Genomic DNA, 23,801 nt, shown 5'->3' with positions numbered 1-23,801 from the left:
AGCAAACAGAATAATGAGTAACATAATGGTACCTGAATCATGTGGCATGGGTTGATTTCCTAAGATCAATTTCCTCTCCCACCTAATCATGCTTATTGTCTAAAGACAATCTATTTCTTTTAGATTCAAAAGAATATAATTGATTTTCATTTTACTCTTTTCAACTCAGAATTTCTAACAGCTTCATAAGATAAAACTAAAATGTTTCTAGTTGTACTTTCTTATCTTTTTTTTTTTTTTAACAAACCATTTATTGAGTAGTTACTTTGTATAAAACCCTGCTTTAGGTGGTATTGGGAAAGCAGAAGACTTATTGAACTCTTCCCTCAAAAAGCATATAATCTATGGAGAGAAAAACATGAACAAAGCAAAGTGATCAAGTCTAAACTTTAAATAACTGTTGCAGGAAAATATAGTATTGGCATTAGCCAAGCCAATATTTTTTTTAAAAAACTCATTTATTTAAAACTTAAATACAAAATAAGGGGAATAAAAGGAAAAAGATAGAAGGTGGGGGAGGGGAGGAACCATTGTCATGTGCTTAGCAGAACATCAGAAAGGATTCGAAATATATAGCAATAAATTCCCATTTCAAGAAAGCATATATAGTATAGAAGGCATTATATTTGTGACTGTCCATCTTTTCTTTGCTTCTTGTAGGTTATTCTTTTGCTGTCTGCTATGCACTTTTTATTTTATTCTTTTTTCCCCTTTTTATCCCTGCCTCGCCCCACTTTCCCCAAGTAGGTTATAGTTAAATACAGATGTATTTATGTACACATATTTATATTATATATACACATATTTACACATACATAGACATCTGCAATAATATTATTATGGCTGATATATAATGTAGATTTCTCTCTTGATTGAATCTTTGTTTGATGTCTGAGATCAGTAATTATTAGCCTTTTTTTTTCCCCTAATAAATTCTACTCTTGATTATTGTTATGTTTGTGCATATCTCTTTCTTTCCTATCCCTGATAACTCTTCTGCTTTTAATCCTATTCCTTAACTTGCCTTGCTATTTCTTAACCTTCCCTCACCCATGGATCCCTCCCTTCTTTTCTCCTCTCTCCCCCTCCCCCCCGCCTTTTCTGTCTCTATCCCATTCTCATTTATTTACACACCTTGTCCCATTCCCATTAATCTAAACCCCCTTCTGTACCCCACTTTATCCTATGCCACCCTTTCCCTCCCTCTTTAACCCTTTCCCAGTGATCTACACCTTGCCCCACTGCCATAAATCTACACCCTCTTCTTTACCCCACTTTACACTGTTCCCTTCCCCTATATTTCTTTATAGATTTTAGAGTGCTATACCCTTCTTGGTATAAATTTAACTCATTCCCAATTTAAGTAGATTTTCAAAACTCCCAGTCTTCCTCCCCTAAATAATGTCTCTGTCAGTTCTTCCTCTGTACTTCATCCATAAAGCATAATTAATTACTATTTTTACCCTTTCAAGTCAGATCCTATTCAACTCTGACCAAATCTTTCTTTTGGATTACTCAATTGCTGATGTTAATCTTAGACATGTGGTTTATATTTCTACATGTAAAACATAAATAAATAGTTTGCCCTGGGGCAGCTAGGTGGTACAGTGGATAGAGCACCAGCTCTGAACTTGAGTTCAAATCCGACCTCAGACACTTAACACCTCCTAGCTGTGTGACCCTGGGCAAGTCAATTAACCCCAATTGCCTGGGGGAGTTTGTCCTTATTGAGTCTCTTAAAAGTAATCTTTAAGTTTAGCTCTTACATGTTAAATTTTCTATTGAATTAAGGTTTGTTTGACACAAAATTCTGAAAATCTAAGAGTTCGTTGAATGTCTTTTTTTTTTTTTCATTCAGTATCATACTTAATTTTGGTAGATAAAATATTTTTGGCCTCAAGCCTAGTTCTTTTCATTATCAATATGTAATATTCCAGAACCTGTAGTCTTTTATTGTAGCTGCTGATAAATCCTGTATAATTCTAATTGTAACTCCAGCATATTTGAAGTTTGTTTTTTTTTTTTCTTGTGGAATTTTATCTTTGATTTGGGGACTTTTTTCTGTTTGTACTTTCCCCTCTTGTTCTATTACTTTAGGATAATTTTCTTTGATTATTTTTTGCATTACTGTATCAAGGTTCTTTTCTTGGTTATGGCTTTTAGGCAATCTAAATATTCTTATGTTTTTACTTGATCTCTTCTCTGTATCTGTTGTTTTTCTTATGCTTCACATTCTCTTCTATTTTTTCATTCTTTATATTTTGTTTTGTCATTTGCTAAGTCTCTTATAGTTTCACTGGCTTCCTTTTACCCCATTCTAATTTTCATAGAATCATTTTCTTTGTTAAAACTCTGGATCTCCTCTTCTAGTTGATTGATTTTCTTTTCATATTCTTGTTTTTCATGCCAAACCTTTTAGATGAGGTTCCTGCTTGAGCTTGATAGAGTGAACAATTATTATTGGAAGGGAATGGGGGAGAGCTGCTGGTAAGAGTGTGAGGAGGAAATGGCAGCATGCCCTCAGGACTTACTCACTTTGTCAATATGTTCAGATTATGGAATTCTCTCAAAAGATGGAGATGAGAAAACAGATGAAGATGGTGATGGGCCGTATTCAGATGATGAAATGTTAACACACAGAGGCCTTCGAAGATCCCAAAGCATGAAGTCTGTGAAAACCATCAAAAGTCGCAAAGAGGTCAGTCAAGTATATTGTTTATTGCCCTTGATTAGGATTTATGGGACTTATCTTCCTAGAGCGTTCTCATTCACTAAGAAGGCTAAGGGAACTTTGGTATGGTAAATAAATAGGAAGGCAGACATTATGGACATCAGAGTTCTGAAGGGTTCAAGAAACTCAAAATAGGGCTAACTCTTCACTATCTAGTAAGATAACAGATGGGCAATGGGATGTTCTAGTTAATCAAATATTCCAGTGAACCGAATTCTCTGTAGTCAGAGCTAGCCCTGCACACAGGCTGAGAAGGCACCTGCCAAAAAGCAAACATGGCTGACTTTGTTTGTAACTGCTTCCCTTCAAAAATGGGATGGGATATGTCAACATACACTGAACACTGTCTCTACCACTGTGCTTAAAAACAGGACAATGTGGAATCATCCAGTCTATCAGGGTCATCATTCTAAAAGCCAATGAAAAAAGCAGAAGTATATTCATTGATTGGGAGACCAAAGACCAGAATTTACTATGACGAGCGCACTACAACTGGGGTTATATTTTTCATTGTTCCACCATAATTAAACTTAGATTTTTAAGGATTTTGTACGATGTTATATACGTATGCATATCTGTGGGTTAATTGAAGCATAACTTTTACCACCAAAAAAAAAAATCTGATGAAATAATGGCAGTTAATAGAGAATGAACAGCTTATAACATTCGTGGCTTAATAGTTTACTGATTTAAAGTTAAATGCTTAGCAAGAGAAATTGGGATTTCAAATAGCCATATTTAATAAGCTATAATCAGTGACTCATTTATAATGATATCTCATGCTTCTCTCCTTAGGTACGGTATGGCTCATTAAAATATAAAGTGAAGAAGAGACCACAGGTGTATTTTTAGTTGACCAAATATCTCCAAGTAAACTGCTGTAATGCAATAACTTGACTTCAATTCATCATGTATTTGTCCATTTAAAATAATTCCTCAAGAAATGGTGATGATAGGACAATTAGAAATAGTTTTTTAATCTGTTAAATCTATGAATAGGTTTTATTTCTCTAATTATTACTTAATATTCTCCATTATTAAAATCTATTTATGTAAAATTAGTTCTTTCAACTCTAAGGTAAATTATAAGTGATAGAAAGTATTACCCTTTCCTAAGTTAGTTAACACTAATTGAGTGTTTGCTGTACAAGCAAAAGCACACACAAAAAACTTCTTTAGTATACTTGAACATTTTTGTGGTTCAGGAAACCTTACAAAGCCTTTATGGGTATTGTAATTTGCTTACCTCCATTTATGATGAATTATGAAAGAGACCGATTTGTTCTAAACATTTGCATTGGTACAGTAAAACGCAGAAGGAGAGAGATGATAAGTTACATTTTATATATCCTTAGCTATTTTACGTTTGTAAGATTTCCTGGTCTCCTAACTCTCACCAAGTTTTAAAACTTTTAATTTGAAAACCAGGTATCTACATCCAGCACTTTTATACCAGTACAGCTTTGCACACTTGAAATTGTTTACTTATTATTTACAGCTGTACAATTTTTTCTTTTATTGAAACTATTTTCATCATTCTTTGTCTCATTTTGCTATGTCATATATGTCCTTTGTTCTTTAACTTCTCTTCCTGTGGCTTTATTTCTTTAAATGTATTTTGATTCTGGAAACACGAAACATAACTGACCTTTTCATTAAATATCTATTTGAGTTTTTTTTTTCTTAATTACCTTCTCATGAATGAGAAGCAACATGTGATTGATAACCTACTTTTGCATTTGCGGTTCTGTTTTGGCACTTAAATATAGTAAGTTCTTTATTAATAATACTTATGAAGCATTTTACTTTTGTAAAAAATGCTAGCTTAAACATAGTATGGTTAGTGATCCCACACAACACCCCAATTTCATGAAATAACTCAAAGCTTGAAGCATAAATTATTGGTTTTATGTGAATCTTACTGATCGATTTTTGAGTCTGGCATTGGCCAGATCTGTTTCATTGAATCACTCCTCTTCTGGCTAAGAAATCTCCCCTGAGGATGTGAAATACAAAGATTGTTATCTTTCTTTCATCTGAAAAACCATTTCTATCTGAGGAAAATGTATCCTAATGAATCTTCTTTTTAGCAAAAAGTTGGAGGTTTTAAATTATTGGGGCTTGAATAATGGACTCTTAGTACTATATAATACCTGAATTGCTTTCTTCACATTGAAAACCAAAGTCTTTTGAATGTGATGCCATGTAATTTTTTTTAAAAGACAGAGTCTTTTGACTATGAAACAATATATGTTTTTTGAAATTGGATCCTTACCAGAAAGAACTGATGACCATTTAGTGATTAGAAGTGAAATTTTAGCTATCTCACACTTGAATTGCAGATGGAATTATTTTTGTTCAGAAGTTTTATTCTGATATCCTACTAGTTCCCCCAACTCTTGTACTGTTCTTCCTTCCACCAATCTGTCCCTTACCCCCCTCAAAAAAAAAATTATGACAGTGAAAGCCCTTGGTTCTTTTGTCCTCATCCTTCTCTAGAATGGGAGTGTTCCAGTGATGGGGAAAAGAAGGTTTGCTTGGAAATCGTGCCCTAATTGATGAAAGTGCACTTTGCACTGAGGGCCTGTCTTCTCTTGCTCATTAACAAAAATTAGTAACACCTTTTTTTCCCACAGTTACTCATAAGAGCAACTGCATAATTGTCTTTTCCTTGATCATTTGTTTAAGAGAATTCACTATTTTCTCTCCTGGATCACTAGGATTTATGATCACCAGCTCTTCAGGGAGAAAGCTTTGTTTACATGCTCATAATGCTGGGCTTATTCATTGCAAGTTAGAGAAAATCATGTTAGAAAACTTACTGGTCCTGTCGGTCATTACTCTTCAATTCTGTGAAACCTTGAAGAGTTCTAATTGACTTCTTGTGGACCATTTTGTGACTAAACTCCACTTTGCAGGGTCTGTAGTTTATCCCTTTATCTTTCTGATCTTCCATCATAGGATACAATATTGCTCAGTAGGAGAAAGGCAGACACGATTTCTACTTTGGAGGAAATGAAATCTTCTAGATAACTGATTTTTTTTTTCTAAAAGCATAGCTCCCTAAGTCAAGATTAGAAAAGAAGCCTTTCATAATTGTAAAGAAATTTTTAAAAAAAATTCCCTCTTCCTCCCCAAAGATTTCTGGAGCCCATTTTCAGAGGATACAGATAGTTGGTACAATTTGCTCTGTGCCTTTTTTTTTTTTTTTTTTGGGGGGGGGGGCACTTTTCACTTCCTCTCCCCCTTTTCCCTATTACTTGTTTTTGGAATATTGTTCTTAATGCTTCTTTAATCCAGTTCCCCCTCACCCCATGAATTTTACTTGTGTTTTAGAGTCCAGTGTTCCACAAGATTTCTAATTTTTAAACAGATCCCTTTTTTCTCATTCTCCTTCATTAACAGTAAATTCCTTTTTGTTCATTGTCTTCTATTCTTGAATCTCGTGGGAGATGAGGATGGCTTTTCCAATCAAGGTGCTTCATCCCTAAGAGGCACTGCCAGGAAGCCCCCTCTGTTAGCCTATGCCAGCCAGTCAGCAAATGCCCTTGCCTATTTGTAGCACTTTTCCTGCAACCACTTAAGTTTATCTGTTCTTATTTTGTTATGTTATAGAAATAGTTTGTCGTTAACAAAAAATAGATATTTCAGAAGTTTATTCACAGTAGCAAGAATTCATCATTTACCCTGGCAACCTGTAATATTTTTCTTTTAAAGTGAGCCAGAAATATTGACGAAAATGTGTTTGTTTACACAAGTACAAACACATTCAATGCATTCAGACCTTCCCGGGGCCTTTTTGAATGTACCATAAACACTAGATTTTGGTTAGAGAATGACATAGCCATCATTATCAGCCATGGTTACTTGACCATATTTTATTGGTTATATATAACAAAAATTTTTAAGCATTTTCAGGGAACTTAATCCACGTCACCACCAAAGAATTATACAGTGTTATGAGTTATATAACAGGAATAACTGAAAAATATGAATTAAAATGTGCTTTCCTTTTTTTCTTTCTCGACTGAAACAGTTTGTTCCTCAAAAAATGTTTGAACTTTGTTTTGTTAAATATTAACTTTCATCAAAACATCACACACCAGGCCCCATACTTGTTTTAATTAGAGTGTCTTCTTTCAAATTTTAATTTTGATCCTTTCTATCAAGAGAATTCTAAGGGAAAAGTATGTGTTTAAATCAATATAACCAGAGTTTCTCTATATACTGAGTAATTCATTTCTAAAACAAAAATAGCTGTTGAGAATTATGCTACTTTATTTTGCTACTTTGTAGCAATGCATGGCATATTTTAAAACTAAAGCTTTTTCTTTCTTTTTTTTAATATTTAAAAAATTTTAAGTTAAAATATTTTCAAGACTTAACTCCTAAATCAAGTGACCCAGAATTTAATGTAAAAGTTTTTAAATTTTTAAGGTTTAATATTTTCTACTCTAATACTTTTAAGAAACTGTGTAATAGCTTGAAGAAAAATCTTATTGCATATTATGTCAACTTTTGTAAATTATTTAAACAGTGTTGCGGGTATTTTTATCATGCTGTGTGTTTTTGAAAATTCAATAAACTTCGGATTTACTAGTTATGAACTGAATCATTTCTTATGTCAGATTGCACATGTGCAGTGCTCCAGCTGTCACTACTACATGTGGCCCTCCAGCCCACTCCTGAATAGCTTTCAACCTCCAACAGACTTAACCTCTGAGCTCCTTTCTTTTAGCAGATGACCTAACAGCCTTTACAGAAAATACTGAGGCTGCCTGTTCTGAACTCCCTCATCATCAAACACTTATTTACTGTATCAGAATCTCAGAACTGGCAGGGTCTTCAGAAGCCCAGACTACAAGAAGAAGAAGCCACCTGCCAGTGGCTAACCAAAAACCTTCCAGTGGCAGGGAACCCATTTCCACTCCCTGGATCAGCTGCTTCCTTTGCATAGTCCCCCACTCTACAAAAAGACTCTGCACCATAAATCAGTCCTCAGAACTCTGACTCTGTCCAGAGTCCTGGTTCTGGATCAGGAAAACCTGAGGTCAAATTCTGCCTCAGACACTTATTACTTTTGTCCCTGGCTTGCCTTAATCTCTGTTTAACCTCTGTTTTCTCAGCTGTTAAATGGGAATAATGACACCTCCCTCAAAGATGTGTTAACAAAAGCCCCCTACAGGAGTCTGAAATGAGACAGAGTACAGTCACAGATTACAAAGCTTTATTGTCTGAGGAAAGGCTTGCAGGAGAGAGAAGATCATGCAAGGGAGCAGGGAGGGAGTGCTCAGCTGCTCAAGGGGTTTGGGGAACAGCAAGATAATGTTTCTAGAGGCTTTAGATTGGGGTTAAGGGAGAAGGCATCTGGAGACACCATAAGCCAGGGTATTTAGAAAGACCCAAGCAAAGTCTTCAGTCTGCAGCTCAAGGTTGCCCTTGAGCTATTTGGTTACTGGGAGCTGCAGACATCTCCAAATTTTGTTAGAGCTCTCTCACAGAGGATCACTGGTATGTCAGGCAGCCTTGGGTTTCCAGAAGCCTTTCTGATTGGCTGATTGTATAACTGACAGGTTGGTGTGGTCTTTACAAAACTCGAGGCCAAATGGAATACTATTTTAAAGTGTCTGGCACTTAGTAGGCTCAATATAAATGCTTATTCCCATCTCTTTCTCCTTTTTCATCTTCAAGCAGTCTGCTTCTCCAGTTTCATCTGTCTATAAACAAACATTTTCCCTACTGGTAACTCTCCCTCCACCTCACCCCCTGCTAAAAAAAAAAAAAAAAAAAAAAAAAAAACTTTCCCATAATCCTATACTGCTATTTTACTCAAGCTTATTTCTCTATCTTTTCTATTAAACTTCCAGAAAGTCTATACTCAACTATCTTCAGTTTTTCCCTAAATACCTGGAATGTCTATTAAACTTGCAGAAAGTCTACACTCAACCATCTCCAGTTTTTCCCTAAATACCTGGAATGTATCTCATTGAAACTGCTTCCCAGTGGCTTTTAACTCAATCCTTTTTATTTAATCTCTCCTTCCTCACTTGTCTGACATGGTTCCTGCCTGGGTCTCTCTCTGCCTGTCTGACTTTTCACTATCCATCACGGATTCCCTCATCCCCCCACTGACTTGAGTTTTCCCCAGTGTTCTATCATCAGTCTTCTCATTACTTCTCCTTACTTTCCTATCTGACTCATTCTTAGCCTTTAATCATCCCATCTATGCAAACAACCACTAAATCTATTCATCCCTGGGCTTTCTTCCCTTCTTCCTCCAGTCCCACATTTGCATAATCACAACTCAAGAGATCAACCCTCCTGGATCACCTCATCCACACCATGCTTGGCCAAGAAGCCCTTCCACAGCCTTCTCATTGAGTAGTCCCCCAGAGTGCTTGAGAACAGTGGGTCTTGGGGGGGAGGGGAAAAGCCACCTAATAGAACCTTGCACTTATGGACAACTTCCACCTGGACATAATGCTGCTATTTACAAACAATATGTTTTTTTTTTTTTGTTTTGTTTTGTTTTTTGTTTGTTTTTTATTTAATAGCCTTTTATTTACAGGATATATGCATGGGTAACTTTACAGCATTAACAATTGCCAAACCTCTTGTTCCAATTTTTCACCTTTTACCCCCCCACCCCCTCCCCTAGATGGCAGCATGACCAGTAGATGTTAAATATATTAAAATATAAATTAGATACACAATAAGTATACATGACCAAAACGTTATTTTGCTGTAAAACAATATGTTTTAAGAAAAAAATCTCTCCTTCCTGCCAGTGGGACCACCATCTTTCCAGACACCCAGGTTCCAAATCTCAATTTTCCCAGCAGTTTTTGTCATAGCGAGTTCTTATCCCCAAAGCTGGGTCTCTGGCTTTGTCAAACACTAGATTGCTATAGTCATTGACTGTTTTGTCCTGTGAACCTAACCTGTTCCACTGATGGGCTGCCCTATTTCTTCGCCAGTACCAAATGGTTCTGATGATCACTCAGGTTCCAAATCTCAAGTTGCTCTTTCAGTTGACAAACAAACTTTAACCTCAGGTACCCATTATGTTCCTAGTCACTGTGAAGATCAAAATGAAAACAGTTCCTGTCCTCAAAGATCTTCCATTCTATCAAGGGAAAAAAATCTGCATGTTTTCATAAATACTGTAATAGATACCCTATGTATTATGTGTAAAGGTCATGGTCATTCAAATTCAGAGTAACCGGAAAAATAAGAAAAAGCCTCTTGTAGTAGATATCCCTTGAACTAAGAGATTCTAAGAGGCAAAAATGGAAATGCAGAGAGACATATATCCCCTGGCAGAGAGATAGGGGATGGACTTCTAGGTACAAGGAACAGCAACCAGTTGGCCACTCTGGTAGAGTACAGGACCAGGGGAGGGATGCTTGGAAAGGTAACTGGAGCCAGATTGTAAAGCACAGTGACTTATACAGCAGAGTTTGGTTGTGTGCTAAGGGCCCGAGCATACTTCGGTCAGATCTGTGCTTTGGGATGTCAATTTGGCAGCTCTGTAGGGCTAGATGGAAAGGAGAAAGACTTCCGGCTGGAGGTCCTAATTAGTCCTAGCAAGAATCGCCAAGACACTGACTTGGGGGTGATGGCCTAGTTTGGGGAGAGGAGGTGGAAGTGAGAGATTGCCCTGCCTCCAATTTTCCCTTCTGCAATCAATTTTTCACACAACCCCTACGGGATCTTCCTAGCCCCTAGGACAAAAATGCACACTCCTCAGTCTGCCTTTTCCAATTTTATTTACCTTCCCTCCCTTTTCTCGGATGTGTTACCGCCAAACTGAGCAACATGCTGTTCTCTCATCTCGTCTTGTGGTCTGCAGCTGTTGCCCATTAATTGAATGCAGGCTGTCTCCTTAACCCAGAGGGCACTTCCTCTCCATCACCTATGGAAACCTTGTTCTTCAAAGCCCACCTCAGGTTCCACAACAACACCCACCTCCAAGCTGAAAATGAACTCTTTCTCCCAGTGATTCTTGCAGCATTTTGTCTAGACCTCATCCTCTGCCCTTAATCACATTCTAGCCTCGTGACATCCGTGGATGGCCCATCCGCTCATCCCACCCTCCCCGGATTGTTATCAGCCAAAGGCAAGGCTCAGATTTTCCATCTGTGTCCCCTAAGAGTATACCTTCCTTGCCATGCCTTGTGCATAACGTTTGTTGTCTAGGATTGAATCGACTACGTGACCTCCAAAGTCTTCTCCAGCTCTAAAATTTTCTACAGTAATGATGGTGAATGCTAATCAGCATATACTAAATGTTTCAGCACAGATCATATGGGAAGATAAAGAAAAGGAAGATGAAATACATTGAAATTTTTCTGAGGCAACTTGTCTGTGCCGAGTTATGTGGGAGACTTTTTTAAATTCAATAACAAAAAAGTACTATAAAGAAAATCTTTTTTTCCTGTTGCATTTGGAGTTAAGTGACTCGCCCAGGGTCACACAGCTAGCAGGTAATAAGTGTCTGGGGGCAGATTTAAACTCAGGTCCTCCTGACTTCAGGGCTGATGCTCTATCCACTGTACCAACTAGATTCCCCAAGAAAAAATTTAAAAAACCAACAACACAGTAGTGACCTAAGTCAAGGACTAAGCTCACTATGAAGTATTCTTTCTCTGCCCACTAGAGTGTCTTCCTTCTACCAGCATCCATCACCTTATTTATAACTAACTATGGTTAAGTCTGCTAAACTCCTCTATGGATCCAACTTGGCATTCAGTGACATACTCAGAGCTCATGGCATCTTCCTTTAACGGATTCTTCCAAACTCCTTCCTTGGTAACCCTACTGCTCTCCCATATCTATTTCATATTTGCCACTCCTGGAGTCTTCACTTCGAACGTAACCTCTTCCCCTAAGTGAACCTAGCTTTTGATGAAAAACAAAAACAAAACAAAAAAGTCTATAGTGTCAAAATTCAGATTCAGCAGGGATACACTCAAGTCCTATTTCCACTAACAATATGTGCCTAGCTGTGAAGCCCATCTCCAAAAGGATGTAGAAGACTTCATTGTTGAAACTGAATGCCAGGAAGGAGGATAAGAGAAATTTGCAGTCAAGAAATGGATGGTTTGTGTCCAAAGACACAAAATTAAGATTCCATTCTAACCTGACATTATTTATCTAATCATAGATTCAGAGCTGGAAGAACATAAGCCATCTAGTCTAATCCCTTCAGTTGACTGAGTCTCAGAAGTTAAGTGAGATGCCCAAAAATCACATAGTAATGGGGGAATTTTGATCAAGGGCTAATGGTATCTTCTGATATCAAAGTCAATTCTCTTTCAAGTAGACATGTCTATGTTCTGTGGTTCCATCTCTTTGAAAGTCAGGAGGTTATTGGCCTTGTGATTAAACTTCAATGAAAACCCCTATTTTTAAAAAAATATATATTTGTTTTCGGTGCCGTTTTATTATGAAAAATACTGTATGATAAATTACTTCTGGTGACAGCATTTAAAAGGCAATTATCCTCTTACTTGCTTTGTGATGTGTATCTCTGTGTTCAAATTGATTTATAATTCCAGAGTACACAACAAAAATGAGGTTGCAGGATTGGATTTTTCCCTCAGTCTTTTTTACCCCAAACAGTCATTGTCCTTGCCCAAGAATGACCCCAGACCACCAACTACCTCAGAGCTCAGTTCATTGTTCACCAGAAAACATTCTGCTCTCTCTTATTGGTCCCTCAATATTTAAACCTTGAAATGCTAATTGCTTCCAGAGTATAGTTATAGAATTTTTAAAGCATCCTTTACAAGATGATGGTGTTTTTTTTTTTAATTAAGTGAGGGATTGTCCATTATCAAAAGCTGTGCTATAAACAAGAAGAGATGAATCATCATATAACTGTCATTTGTATGGACTTCAGGGTTCACAAGGGACTTGAATTACCTCACTTAATTCTCACAACAATCCTGTGAGATAGGTAATGAAGATTTCATACACACCCTTTTACAGATAGAGAAATAAAGGTACGTGCCCTCATTTTACAGAGGAGGAAAGTCATAAGGAAATTACTTTCCCAAGTCCGTACAACTCAAAATCACAGAATCTGAGAGTTAGAGGAGACTTCAATGGCTTAGTCCAATCTGTACCTGACAGGAATTTCCTGCTGTAATATAGCCCACAAGTAGTCTGGCCCCCCTGTACAAAGACTCCCAGGGAAGGGGAGCTCACCGCCTCTTGGGGCAGCCCATACCTCTTCTGGCCCCCTCTCTTTGGGATGATGGGGGTGATGTTGGTGATCTGACATCACACCTGGATTTCCCTTTTTGCAATTTATACTTACTGTTTCTAATTTTGCCCTTTGGGAACCAAAGGAAACATCTAATTTTTTCTTCACATAAAAGCTTTTCCAATATTTGAATGTATCTACTACATTTCCTCTATTGCTTGCTAAACTTCCCTAGGTCCTTCAACTGGTCCTCCTTAGGACATGGGCTCAAGGCTCTTCACTATCCTGACTGCCCTGCTGGAGATCCTCTCTGACTAATCAAAGCCCTGTAATACTCAGAACTGAACACAATGAGGGCTGGCAAGTGGTGGAATCGGGACTTGATGCTCTCTTCTAACTCTTACATCCCAACTATACCCCACCATGACCTTATGACAATATAGTATAATGATGGATATTTCTTGTTTTGCTGGGAAACTCATGAGGGTCAATGCATAGCACCTTTATTTGCTGCACAATGCCCACAAATGAGGAAAAATTACAATGGATCTTATGAATCCCAAACAGTTGCACATATTTCCCTGCTAATTCTCCCAAAACTGTTCTGGTTTAAGAATAGGACTTCAAGAATTTTTTCCTACTATTTAATTTATTTATTTTCTTTATTAAAGCTTTTTTATTTTTCAAAACAATTCTTCAACATTAGTTCTCACAAATCCTTATGCTCCAATTTTTCCCAATCTTCCCTATCCCCTCCCCTAGATGGCAAGTAGTCCAGTATGTTAAAAATGGTAGAAATAGATGTTAAACCCATATATGCATACATATTTACAAAATTATCTTGCTGCACAAGAAAAATCAAATCAAACCAGAAAAAATGAGAAAGAAAATAAAAAGCAAGCAAAAAACAACAAAAAGAGTGAAAATGCTATGTTGTGAACCATACTTAGTTCCCACAGTCCTCTCTCTGGGTGTAGATGGCTCTCTCCATCACCAAACCATTCTGAATCATCTCATTGTTGGAAAGATCCACTTCCATCAGATTTGATCATCATATAATCTTGTTGTTACTGTGTACAATGATCTCCTGGTTCTGTTCATTTCACTCAGCATCAGTTGATGTTAAGTCCCTCCAGACCTCTCTGAAATCTTCATGCTGGTCATTTCTTAAAGGACAATAATATTCCATAGTATTCATATACCTTAACTTATTCAGCCATTCTCCAACTGATGGGCAACCACTCAGTTTCCAGTTCCTTGCCACTACAAAGAGGCTGCCACAAACATTTTTGCTCATGTGGGTCCCTTTCCCTTTTTTAATATCTCTTTGGGATACGAGCCCAGTAGTAACACTGCTCGGTCAAAGGGGAGGCACAGTTTGACAACTTTTTGAGCATAGTTCCAAATTGCTCTCCAGAATGGTTGGATTCCATTCACAGTTCCACCAACAATGTATCAGTGTCCCAGTTTTCCCACATCCCCTCCAACATTCGTCATTATCTTTTTCTGTCATCTTAGCCAAGGTGACAGGTGTGGAGTGCTATCAGAGTTGTCTTAATTTGCATTTCACTGTTCAATAGTGATTTAGAGCACTTTTCATATGACTAGAAATAGTAAGAATAGGACTTTGACATTATCTGTTATGCATTGGGGAGAAAATGTATTTCAGTCTCAACATCTTTTAGAGAAGAATCTTTATCTTTACTTAAGACAAAGTTGTTTTAAATTTCACTGCCTTAGAAATTGCCTCTGAGTTTAAAACAGGCTTTGCTTTGTAGGCAACCTTTAAAAACAGCTTTGCAGAATTTCTCAAGATTGATGTTCACAATGGGGGTCTCTTATGCAGAAAACATGTCTTTGCAGGGGATAGAGGGAGAGTCCAAAAGAGCCTGAGATGTTTTGTAACTTTCTTGTCACTCAATCAATATCTATCTGCAGGAACCTTTGACCGATCCCTTCAATTCTTTATGCCTCAGTTTCCTCATCTGGGAAGTTGAAATCAGGCCTCTATGGTCTCTTCCAGCTCCAAGTCTATGAACTTCAGATTTAACAAGACAAATTTAAGCAATGATACTGAGTATTTTTATTTATTTATGACATAGAAACATGAGAAATGCAATTATGCTTTTGTTTTCCAGACTTGTGATTTCATCAGGATAGAGAGCTGGCTGGAAAGAAGTCTCCTTCCACTAATGTAGAACAGCATTGGATCAGTAATTTAGTCTTACAGAGTTGCCGGGGTGCTGAGAATAGACAATGTCAGCCAGCCAGCATGTGTCAATGGCAGGACTTAAAGGCAGCTCTAGCCACTTTATCCTGACGCAGGTACTATATACCAAGTACCTTTGTTTAATTCTAGTTCATTCAGAATTATAAAGAATCCTTGTGGCATTTTGAAGAGGAGGAACACTGGATTTTAAGTAGCTCAATCCATTAATATGACTCTGTGCCAAGAACTGTGTTAAAGAGAGGGAGGAAGCCTTTCTGCCCTTCTCACATTCTAATGGGGAAGAGAATATGCAAATAATTACTTCCATACAATACCTACCCAAGTAAATGGGAGGTCAAATGCATATTGTAGTTAATGTGAGCACATCCAGCATATGTAAGTTCTTTGACAAAGGAAGAAACATCCTCATTCTGTCCAAAGAGCTATCAAACTGTGCACACCCTTTGATCCTTCAGTGTTTCTACTGGGTCTGTATCTCAAAGAGATCATAAAAAAGGAATAGGACCCACATGTGCAAAAATGTTTGTGGCAGCCCTCTTTGTAGTAGCAAGGAACTGGAAACTGAATGGATGCTCATCAGTTGGGGAATGGCTGAATAAGTTATGATATATGAGTTTATGAAATATTATTGTTCTGTAAGAAATGACCAGCAGGATGTTTTCAGAAAAGCCTGAAGAGACTGACATGAACTGATGTTGAGTGAAATGAGCAGAACCAGGAGAACACTGTACACAGCACCAGCAAGATTATATGATGATCAGTTCTGATGGCTCTTTCCAACAATGAGATGATTGATGCCAGTTCAGATTATCTTGTGATGAAAAGAGCCATCTACCCCCAGAGAGAGGATTGTGGGAACTGAATGTGGATCCCAACATTGCATTTTCACTCTAGTTTGCTTGTATTTTGTTTTCTTTCTCATTTTTTCCCCTTTTTGATCTGATTTTTCTTGGCAACAAGATAATTGTATAATTTTTTTACATAGATTTAATATATATTTTTACTATATTTAACATATATTGGATTACTTTCCATGGGGATGGGGAGAAGGGGGGAAATTTGGAATACAAAGTTTCGAAGGGGTCAATATTGAAAAATTATCCATGCATATGTTTTAAAAATAAAAAACTTTAATAAAAAATAATAAAAATTTTTAAAAAGGAAGAAACATCCTCTACAGCTCCTAAACTCCATCTTTCTGCAACTCTTAGATCATGGAATCCTTTAAACACTTGCATAGCTGTGAGCAGATATTGTCCAGTCCTGCAACACAGTTAAAATTAGGAAACGAAGAGATGAATTAGGGTGTTGTTTTTATTGTTTCCAATTGGCGAAAGAAAAGATCTGGCTGGATCAACTTCATTGGTGAAGGGTTAATCAAAAGCTCCCTGAGGATCAGAAAGAAGACAGTGTATTCAGTTATTAGCTAAGGCAAACAGGAAGGTTGATAAAGGAAAATTTTTTTCAATTTCTAAACATTTATATTTAAAGTTTTGAGTATCAAATTCTATCCCTCCTTCCCTTCCTGAGAGGTTAAGCAATCAGATCTATAGTTTTATATATATACATATGCAACTGTGTAAAACATTTCCAGATTAGTCATTTTGTACAAGAAGACGCAAATAAAAGAAAAACACGAAAGTGAAAAATACTATGCTTTGGTCTGTATTCAGTCAATATCAGCTCATTCTCTGAAGGCGGCTACTAGGCTTCATATTAGACCCTTGGGATTGCCTTGGATCATTGGATTGCCAAGAAGAGCTAAGTCTCCGAATGGGATATTTAAAAGGAGGCTGTAGCTGAGTAGGGGAAAAGTTGGCTCAGGACAGCCTCAGCTCTCCCTTGCCAGTCTCCTCCCCCGGCATTTGCTAGACTGCTTCCTCCATTCAAATGGCATGTTTCAATCCTTTTCATTTCCATTTCCATGAAGAATTTCAGGGATTTTTTTTTTTTTTTTTTTTTTGGCAGGGGGTATTGAATTTTAACTAAAAACAACCAATGTAAAAGCATCCAAATGGGGCTCTCTAACTTGGGAATTTGTTTTGGAACTAGGATAATTTTATATTAGTAGTTGAGGATGACCATGTAAAGGTTCAGAAATAGAGGAACATGATTCTTTTTTTCAAGTGTGAGAAGAAATAGTGATCTGAGAAGACATACTGAAGTATGTCTGAGAAGGGAGGATTCAGAAGATGAATTCTGACTTGCACAGAGGAATGAGGAAAACCTTGGGTTCAAGTCCTGCTGCCCAGGCATTTACAAGCTGTGTGACTTTGGGTAAGCCAATTTCCCTCTCTGCTTCAGTTTCCTCATGCGTAATTTGGGAGCATACTCTAGGATCCCTTCCTGCCCCCAAATCTATGATCCATGCATCAGAGTCTTGTTGTTCAGTCATGTCTGACTCTTCATGTCCCCATTTGGTGACTTCTTGGCAGAGATGCCAGAGTGGTTTGCCGTTTCCTTCTCAAATTCATTTTCCAGATGAGGTAAACTGAGGCAAATAGAGTGAAGTGACAAAGGTAGTAAGAGTCTCAGGCCAGCTTTGAACTCGGGGAGTTAAGTCTTCCTGACTCCATGTACTGAGCCATAGAGCTGCCCCATATGCATCGGAGGGGAAGATGCAGATAATTGAAAAAGGAGCAAAAATTTCATTTATTTTTATTACCTTCCTATTTCGGTTGATTAAGTGGTCTGCAATGGGCAGAGAAGGTAATGGTCCCTACGCTTAAAGATTTTACATTCTAAAATTAGAGGCTGCAGACAGGACACATATAAACCAAAATCGGCTTGTCGGTCGGTGACCTCCACACAAAAGCCTTCTCAGCCAAATCGGGGAGAAGGCTGAACCTGGAATTTCCAGCCAAAGGGTCCATCGTTAAAGCCGCAAAGAGGGGTCACCCAAGGTCAGGGTGACGTTTGACCCAACTGCCCAAGAGAATGCCAAACTGCATCCAGCAGTCATGGCTTCTTCGTTTAAATGGAACAATGACCCTCTTTGCCCGGCAGCTCCCCCTTCTAAATGAATTGCAGAGTAATTGAAACATGTTCTGGGGAAGTGGGAGTGGACCATTCCTGCAAGTTTGAGAGTAGAGCTATGGTAACCTCTCCCTTCCTCGGTCCCTATTTCAAGGCTTCTCAAGCTAGCCAGGGTTGGGTTCAGTCAGTCCAATTTGCTGGGACTGTTGTTTAGACTTGCAGGGAAGGTCACATGCCCTCCCTGCCAAGCAAGGTTTATGGGCTCTCTCTAATTAGCAGTACCCTCCATCAGACAGACTATTGGCCAAACTCCAAGGCGAGAGTTTTTCAGAGGCCCCTGGTGAAGGAGAAAACAAGGTTACTTAGCCTGTGACTGGAATTCTTGGCTCACGTTACCCCCAGAGACCCGGCCAGCCAGCCCATTCAGGGAGGCTTTCATTTGGAATTCTGTTTTGAGTGAGGAGCTAGAAAAGGCTTGGAGAGTCTGTGTAAGCCCTTACCCACAGGTCAACCCCTTATCTTTTCCTGGGGTGGTATGGGGCAACCCCTGGGTCTTCTAGAGGGCCATTGTTGGCATGCCCCTGGGAAGTAGTACTTCAGAAAGTCCGCCCCTACAGAAAAGGAAGTTGGGGTTCCAGTGTCCATAAAATATAACCGGCCTCCGGCACTAGCCCAAGAGAGGCGAGTCAGAGATCCCATCTGGGACACATATGCTATTACTAGCCATGAGAACTGTGAAAATGTGGGTCAGAGCCATGAGAACTGCCAGGGAGTGGATGGAGCTCAGGAGGGGTGAATGGGCAGGGATTCTGGGCTTTGGTTTGGGGGGAATTTTGGGGGGAGGGGAGGTTGGTTAATTTAAGCCAGATGCTGAGCATTCGATCTGCAATCTGAGATGTTTCTGTTGAAGCTACAAAATCCCAACTCCAAAGGTCAGGGCTCCTCTCAGGTGTGTCACATATTAACCTGAGGCAGGGGAGCTCCCGAAGAGACATAGGGGAGTTCACATTGCCCGGGGCCAACAGAACCAAGCCAAAAGAAAAACACCTTGCAAGCAGCCGCTCACGTTCCAAGGGCACTGAGTCACAGGATACAGTTGGCTTTGCCCCAGAACAGAGCTGCTTCTGGGTGTCTGGGAGGAGTGGGGGAAGGGAGGGAGGAAATGATCTCCAACTCCAAATGCAGGACAGAGGAGTGGTGGAAAGGAGCCATGAGTGAAATCTCAGACACTCGACTTAATCCGGGGTCTGCTGGCTGGGCATCCGGGCTCCATCTCCAACCATTCAGAAATGAGGTCACAGAGCTGCTGGCATCTAATCGTGGCCTCTGGGGTTTTCTGTTGTTGTTGCGGCTATATACTTGGCTTTCCTCTCACCGACCCAAACCGCCCAGGAAATCCTCATGAGTATCTCTCCCTGACTTTCCAGACACGAGGGGGGGTGGGGGGGAAGAGATGGAGGAGGGGAAAGACTGGGGGGAGGAGAGAGGGAGGGATCTCCGAGACATTTCCTCGATTGTCCCTGAGCTCGGCACCCTGGACAGTCTACAGATTTAAAAGATGGAGGGGACCCTGAGAAAGCTTCTATGTAGTCTTCCCCACCCCAGTCATTGTGAGGCCCCAAGAGGTTCCGCTTAATTATACTTTGCTTAATTATAGGTCTCCTGAGATGAAGCTTTAGACCCAGTTTCTTCAACTCCCAATCCAAGAGCTCTTTCCACTTTGATACTTGCTTAGCAAGAAAAGGGAAAGAGCCCAGTCTAGCCCTGCTCAGCAAAGCGTCTCCCACACCACTAGATGAAGAAGGAGGCCAGAATGGAAACTCCCTGACTGAGGCTCGGACGCGTGGGATAACAGGGCTTGGAGGGCTAAGGTTATCGTGGTTTCCTTCCTTCTTTTCTTTTCTTTTCTTTTCTTTTCTTTTCTTTTCTTTTCTTTCTTTCTTTCTTTCTTTCTTTCTTTCTTTCTTTCTTTCTTTCCTCTCTTCTTCTTTCTCATCTCTCTCTTTCTTTCTCTTCCTCCTTTATTTTTTTCTCCCTTTCTCTCTCTTTCCTCCCTCTTTTCCTCCCTCTTTCTTTGTTTCTCTTTCTCTTCCTTCCTTCTTTCTTTTTCTTTCTTTCTCTTTCCTCCCTCTCTTCCTCTCTCTCATCTCTCTTTTTTCTCTCTCTTTCCTCTCTCTCTTCCTCTCTCTTTCTCTTTCTTTCTTTCTTTCTTTCTTTCTTTCTTTCTTTCTTTCTTTTCTTTTCTTTTCTTTTCTTTTCTTTTCTTTTCTTTTCTTTTCTTTCTTTTTCTTTCTTTCCCCCAGAGAAAACACCCTAGCTCTTTCCCTCTTCTTTACTCCCTCCCATCTGAATCTATCCCGAGTCAAGGGCGGAGAGGAAAAGAGAAGCCTCACACATCTGGCCCCAGAGCAACCACATCTGGCCGCAGCAGCAGTCGGAGCGCCAGGGCTAGGCGGAGTTCGGGAGGCCCCTGGGAGCCCAAAAACTGGAGAGGTGGAGGGGATCCTGGTGGTGAGGGGGGCGTGGGACTCCACCTCCTCCTCCCACCCACTTAGAGCCCAGAGAAGAGTGCCTCCCCTCTTTTCCCCTCCCCTCCCCTCCCGGCCCCGCCGCCTCCAGCCCAGCCCAGCCCGCCACAGCTGTCCCAGCAGTCCTGGCCCGGCGGCCCATGGAGCTCGACAGGGCTTTCTGCGCCGTGGGCGACTTCGGGAGCTGCCAGAGGCGCTTCGTGGCCGTGCTGGTGGGGTTGCAGGTAGGGCCTGGCCAGGGAGGGGGAAGGGGGATGAGCCCAGCTGCCCGGTCCCTAGCCTAGTCCCGCTACGTGGACCACCCTGTCCCCGCCCCCGGCCCCGCCTCCAACCTTCGTGGGAGGGGGCTCTGCTGCTGCCTTTCCTGGCTCGCTGCCTATTTCCATCCTCCGGGCTCTTGCTGCTCTGCAGCCCCTGCAAGTGTTCCCAGAGAGCCGGACCTCCCGCCCTCACCCCTGGCGTCTTGGCAGCCTCGAAAAGCGCGGGGTTTTCCAGCCGTCTGCCAGGGCCTAGGAGGAAGTGGTTGCAAAGGGAGGTGGGGCTGGTGGGCGGCTCGGCTGGCTGGGGTGTTTCCTTTCTTGGGATGCTCCCCGAGGCTGCTTCTCGCGGTGGGGGTGGGGTAGAGGCGGATCAAAGGCCGGATGCCAGCCCCTGCCCCTTCTGACTCTAGTCCTCTCCCCTCCCCCCTCCAGCCTCTCTTTGGACAGATGTGGGTCGGGGAAGACCCCCGCGTTGGCATTTAGAACCCTATTAACGGGGCCTCCCAATGACCCCCGCCTCCACCTCCCACCCCAGCCCTTTCCTCCCACACTTGCTTTGATTCACCCTTCGCCTCAGAGCAATGGGAGGAGGCTGGAGGAGGCCAGACGGCAGGGGGGAGTCCTATCTCCCCTCTGGAGACGGGGTGCAGGCTCTCTCCCTTGGACTTTTGGGACGTCTAGTCCCAGAGGTGGGGTTTCTGTATGGTTGGGTGGGAAGCCCGACAGCCCAGCCCGGGGTGCCAGTGGGGGCCGCCCTCTTGACCCTAGCGTCGGTGACCTGGCAGAAAGCTTGCTGCTTTGGTCCCTCGCCCGCCTCTTGGGCCACACTTTGGGTGGAGAGTTTCCCCGGAGTTGGTTGGCCCTAGGCCGAGGCCAGGGTGCTGACTGTCCGGGGCGGGGGAGGGGGAGGCACAGCTTAAACCTCTACTCTGGGATCGCCTGCCAAGGCTGCCCGACACCCTCAGGGAACGGTGCACGTGGTGGGTGAAGGAGCTCAAAACCGGAAAAAAAAAAAAAAAAAAAACATCTGGAAGGAAACTCCAAGCTGGCTGATGGACCAAATGACAGCTTGTTGTTCTGTTCCTCATTTGAGGACGCCAAATGCCGCTTGCCCCAAAAACCCGTTTCCAATTTTGAAGAAAGCATGGATTAATAAAAAAAAAAATGGAAACAGCCTTTTCTTTGTTTCCACGGAGTTAGCCACCCCTCGACTCGCCCCAGCCCTCCCAGCAGACCCTCCCCCCCCCCAAGGGTGAGGGGGGATGGTAGGGCCGGCCTGGAAGGAATGCGATCTGCATGCTTGGAGGGCTTCATCCCCAATGCCTCACATACCACTTCCATGACATTGAGGAGGGATCCGAGCCAATCTTTTTTCCCAAAGCCTGGAGAGAGACCAGAGAATAGCTGGAGGAGACCAGCTGTTAGCTTTCATCAAGCCATCTTCCACTCTTTAACATTGAGCAAGATCTGCTGAGATTTCCCAATCTGGTTTTCTCATTTTACAGACCGGGAAACTGAGGCCCAGAGTGGTTATGGCTTGCCCAATGGGCTCTCAGTGGGATTCAGCCTCCCCAGATCTCCCAACTCTTTCTACTGCATCACAAAACCCAAGCACTTCCCCATTGCCATGGAATTCATTTTACTGTTGGAAGCCTGTCACCCTTGGCTTCCTTTTTAAAATTCCTGTGCGGTTTCCTGATAAACGGTGCAAGAGAATGTCACAAATACTGCATTTCAGAATGGGCCAGTCATCATTAGAATGCCAGACTGGCTGTGGGGAAGAGCGTGTTCCTTCAGCGAGGACCTGAAAGTGGCAGATTGTCTCTTGGTAGATAGGACTGTGCTATCTCGAGACAGTGGGGTTCACCTTGCCCGCCCCCCCCTTTAGAAATGGAGAGACTTTGACTCAGGCAAGTTGCTATATCCTTGCAAAGGTCATTTCTCTCTGAACCTGTTTCCCCATATGTAAAGTGAGAGAGTCTAAAGTGCCTTCTGGCTCAGATGTCCTACCATCTCCTGACTCTGGACAGTCAAATGATAATTGAAGATCAATTGGATTGATCTTTCAGGCCAGTGACCTTTTCCTTCAGAGATCTTACCTTTCTATCATGTTAGGACTGGTAGGAAGCATGGGTAGGGTGGGAAAATATTCCTGTGGATATCATTCCCTTCTAATATGGACTATTAATTTTTTTACAGTGTTAAATCCAACCTCTATCTTCTTTTAGGCAAAAATAGGTCCATATCATTGCTGGGATAAAGAAAAGAGAAAGAGTAGGAAATAGATACAAATCTGTTTAGTAAAACAGGACCACAAGGTCCACTCCTTTTCATCAAACTTGTACTCAACTCTTGGTTGATTTCCCCCCCCCCTTCCCTCCCCCAACCCGGTTTCTCTCCATGTCTAATTCTAAAGTTTTTATGGGGCTATGATAAATGGCTCACTTGTTGGGTGAAAAATCAGGTAAAGGTATTTACAATGTGATGGGAAACTGTTTTACTTTGGGTAAAGTTGAGTACTTGGTACTCAAGCATGGTGCTAATTGTAGTTGGAAGCTCCTATTCCTTCTCCAAGAACTTGTGCTCTATTTACATTCAAGAGATGTCAAGAGATTTTTATTGGCCTTGAAACTTACTTGGAAAAAGAAACCTGTCAGATGAGACCTTAAAGTATTTTTTATCATGTCAGTAAATATTATTGAGGACATTCTGGGATCTAAGGCTCTGGCACAATAAGAAAAGTGAACATTCAGTGGGACTATAACATAGAATAGGGAATAAACCAGTGATTTCATAGGTATCAGGAGCTCCTGGATGAAGCAGCTCCCTGTCAAGCAGACATGCTTGTTTCTTTCTTTCTTTCTTT

The 23,801-nt window shown here is 40.8% G+C and overlaps 2 protein-coding genes across 4 annotated transcripts in view; both read left to right on the top strand.

Moving 5' to 3' along the window:
* REEP3 (receptor accessory protein 3) overlaps positions 1–7,330 on the top strand; it is an 84,393-nt gene extending 77,063 nt beyond the window's left edge. Inside the window, exons 7-8 of one of the 2 annotated variants that reach the window (XM_031956893.1) lie at positions 2,574–2,698; positions 3,527–7,330. In XM_031956893.1, coding sequence (XP_031812753.1) covers positions 2,574–2,698; positions 3,527–3,583 — 182 coding nt within the window. In that variant the 3' untranslated portion in view covers positions 3,584–7,330. Of the gene's footprint in view, positions 1–2,552; positions 2,699–3,526 lie in introns of both variants that reach the window. The other variant, XM_031956892.1, reaches the window with a different exon arrangement.
* A 13,118-nt stretch (positions 7,331–20,448) lies between these two features.
* LOC100922431 (solute carrier family 22 member 15-like) overlaps positions 20,449–23,801 on the top strand; it is a 176,514-nt gene continuing 173,161 nt past the window's right edge. For both annotated transcript variants that reach the window (XM_031956891.1, XM_031956890.1), the window contains exon 1: positions 20,449–20,899. In XM_031956891.1, coding sequence (XP_031812751.1) covers positions 20,816–20,899 — 84 coding nt within the window. In that variant the 5' untranslated portion in view covers positions 20,449–20,815. The remainder of the gene's footprint in view (positions 20,900–23,801) is intronic.

Source organism: Sarcophilus harrisii, chromosome 2 (genome assembly GCF_902635505.1).
Source record: "Sarcophilus harrisii chromosome 2, mSarHar1.11, whole genome shotgun sequence".
In the NCBI taxonomy this organism is placed as follows: Eukaryota; Metazoa; Chordata; class Mammalia; order Dasyuromorphia; family Dasyuridae; genus Sarcophilus; species Sarcophilus harrisii.
Note: the sequence above shows the minus strand (reverse complement) of the source record. Positions and strands in the feature narration are given on the sequence as shown.